We start from the raw sequence: 2090 nt of genomic DNA, 5'->3' as shown, positions 1-2090 counted from the left end.
AGAGTGAGACCCTGCCTCAAAAAACTAAAAATACAACTACCATATGATCCAGCAATCCCACTGCTGGGCATATATCCAAAAGAAGGAAATCAGTATATCAAAGAGGTATTTGCACTTTCATGTTTATTGCAGCACTATTCACAATAGCCAAGATATGGAACCAACCTAAGTGTCCATCAGCAGAAGAACAGATAAAGAAAATGTGGTACATATACACAATGGAGTACTACTGAGCCATAGAAAGAATGAAATCCTGTCATTTGCAACAACCTGTATAAAAATGGAGGACACTATCTTAGGTGAAATGAGTAAGGCACAGAAAGACAAATATTGCATGTTCTCACTCCTATGAGGAGCTAAAAAAGAAAAAAAAAATTAATCCCATGGAGGTAGAGAGCAGAATGATGGTTTCCAGAGGCTGGCAAGGGCAATGAGAAGGGGTTAATAAAGAGAAGGTGGTTAATGCATACAAGAATAAAATGAGAGGCCGGGCACAGTGGCTCACGACTATAATCCCAGTGCTTTGGGAGGCCGAGGCGGTGGATCACCTGAGGTCAGTAGTTTGAGACCAGCCCGATCAATATGGTAAAACCCCGTCTCTACTAAAAATACAAAAATTACCTGGGCATGGTGGCGTACACCTGTAGTCCCAGCTACTTGTGAGGCTGAGACAGGAGAATTGCTCAAACCCAGGGGTAGGGGTGAAGGTTGCAGAGAGCTGAGATCCTGTCACTACACTCCAGCCTGGGCGACAGAGCAAGACTCCATCTCAAAATAAATGAATGAATGAATGAATGAATGAATGAATGAATGAATGAATGAATAAATAAAATAAAATAAGAAGGAATAAGATCTAGTGCTCAGTATAGCATAATAAGGTGACTAGAGTTAACAATAATTTATATTTCAAAATAACTACAGGAGTAGATTTGTAATGTTCCCAACACAAAGAAATGACAAATGTTTCAGGTGATGCATATCCTAAATACCCTGATTTGATCATTACACATTGTATATCGAAATGTCACATGTAGCCCACAAATATGTACCACTATTATGCATATATTAAAGCAAATGCAACACTCATCTCCACCATGAGTATCTAAACTCTAATTTTAATCAGTTGTATTTACATAAAGATTATAAAACCTAATACTTTAGGGTAACAATTATGAAAAAAGTTATTAAAAATATAACAAAATCCTTCTTTTTGTGATGAGTATGATTGCACAAAATATCATATAAGTTAGTGTCGGAATCCCCACATAATATTTACAAATCATTTGTTTCCAAGTAAATTTGGAACTTATACCTTTATCTTGATGACTATTAGTTGTCCCTAGGAATTGTAAGTCAGAACCCACACTGCCAGTTTTACCACATAATTGTGAAAATCCAAGTTGTGCACATTTCCCAGAAAGATTTGTTTGATGAGTCCCAGTAGTACCTTTTGAAGAAAGGAGGGGAGAAAACATAAAAGCAAAAGTTAACTTTATTTCATGAATACATCTTATTTCATAAATACTAGTGCAATTTAGGTGGAAATAAATATAAGTGTATAAGTGCAGTGAGGTAGGCAGGCAAGAAAGGGATAAAGCTTTTGATATTAGAAAATCTGATTAGTGGCAGGAGTTAAAGGACAGAAGACAGACTAGCAAATAACGGAAAAGATAGGTATGTTGAAAAATATCCGCAGAAGCAGCTTCTTCCTACACTCTTTCTCTCAGCATGGAATGTGTCTCCAGACCTGGCTTTCCTTCTTCCCAGTATTTGTAGTATATGCACTACCCAAAAAGCTCCATGGCCAAACTCTTTTCTTTTCTATTTTACTTTTTTTGTGCAGTGGTGTGATCTTGGCTCACTGCAACCTCTTTTCTTTTCTAATATACCACACGGTATTCACGTAGATTCTAAGCTTATCCAGACACGTTTCCCATTTCCCCTCCTGTGTCTGGTTAAGGTTATTCCTGGGAAGGTGAATAAGTCTAAAGAAAAAAAGGTGGTAATGACTCCTCTGGCGTTTAGTGTATTCATCTATTAAATGAGCCCATCCTTTGTAGTTCTGAAACTGTATGATTTAAAAAAAAATT

General features: G+C 37.0%; 1 protein-coding gene across 1 annotated transcript in view; it reads right to left on the bottom strand.

Moving 5' to 3' along the window:
* FAM179B (family with sequence similarity 179, member B) overlaps window positions 1-2090 on the bottom strand; it is a 164925-nt gene that overhangs the window by 114740 nt on the left and 48095 nt on the right. The window contains exon 3 of the mRNA XM_011996232.1: window positions 1313-1447. Coding sequence (XP_011851622.1) covers window positions 1313-1447 — 135 coding nt within the window. The remainder of the gene's footprint in view (window positions 1-1312; window positions 1448-2090) is intronic.

This window comes from Mandrillus leucophaeus, unplaced genomic scaffold, assembly GCF_000951045.1.
Source record: "Mandrillus leucophaeus isolate KB7577 unplaced genomic scaffold, Mleu.le_1.0 Scaffold505, whole genome shotgun sequence".
Classification (NCBI taxonomy): Eukaryota; Metazoa; Chordata; class Mammalia; order Primates; family Cercopithecidae; genus Mandrillus; species Mandrillus leucophaeus.
Note: the sequence above shows the minus strand (reverse complement) of the source record. Positions and strands in the feature narration are given on the sequence as shown.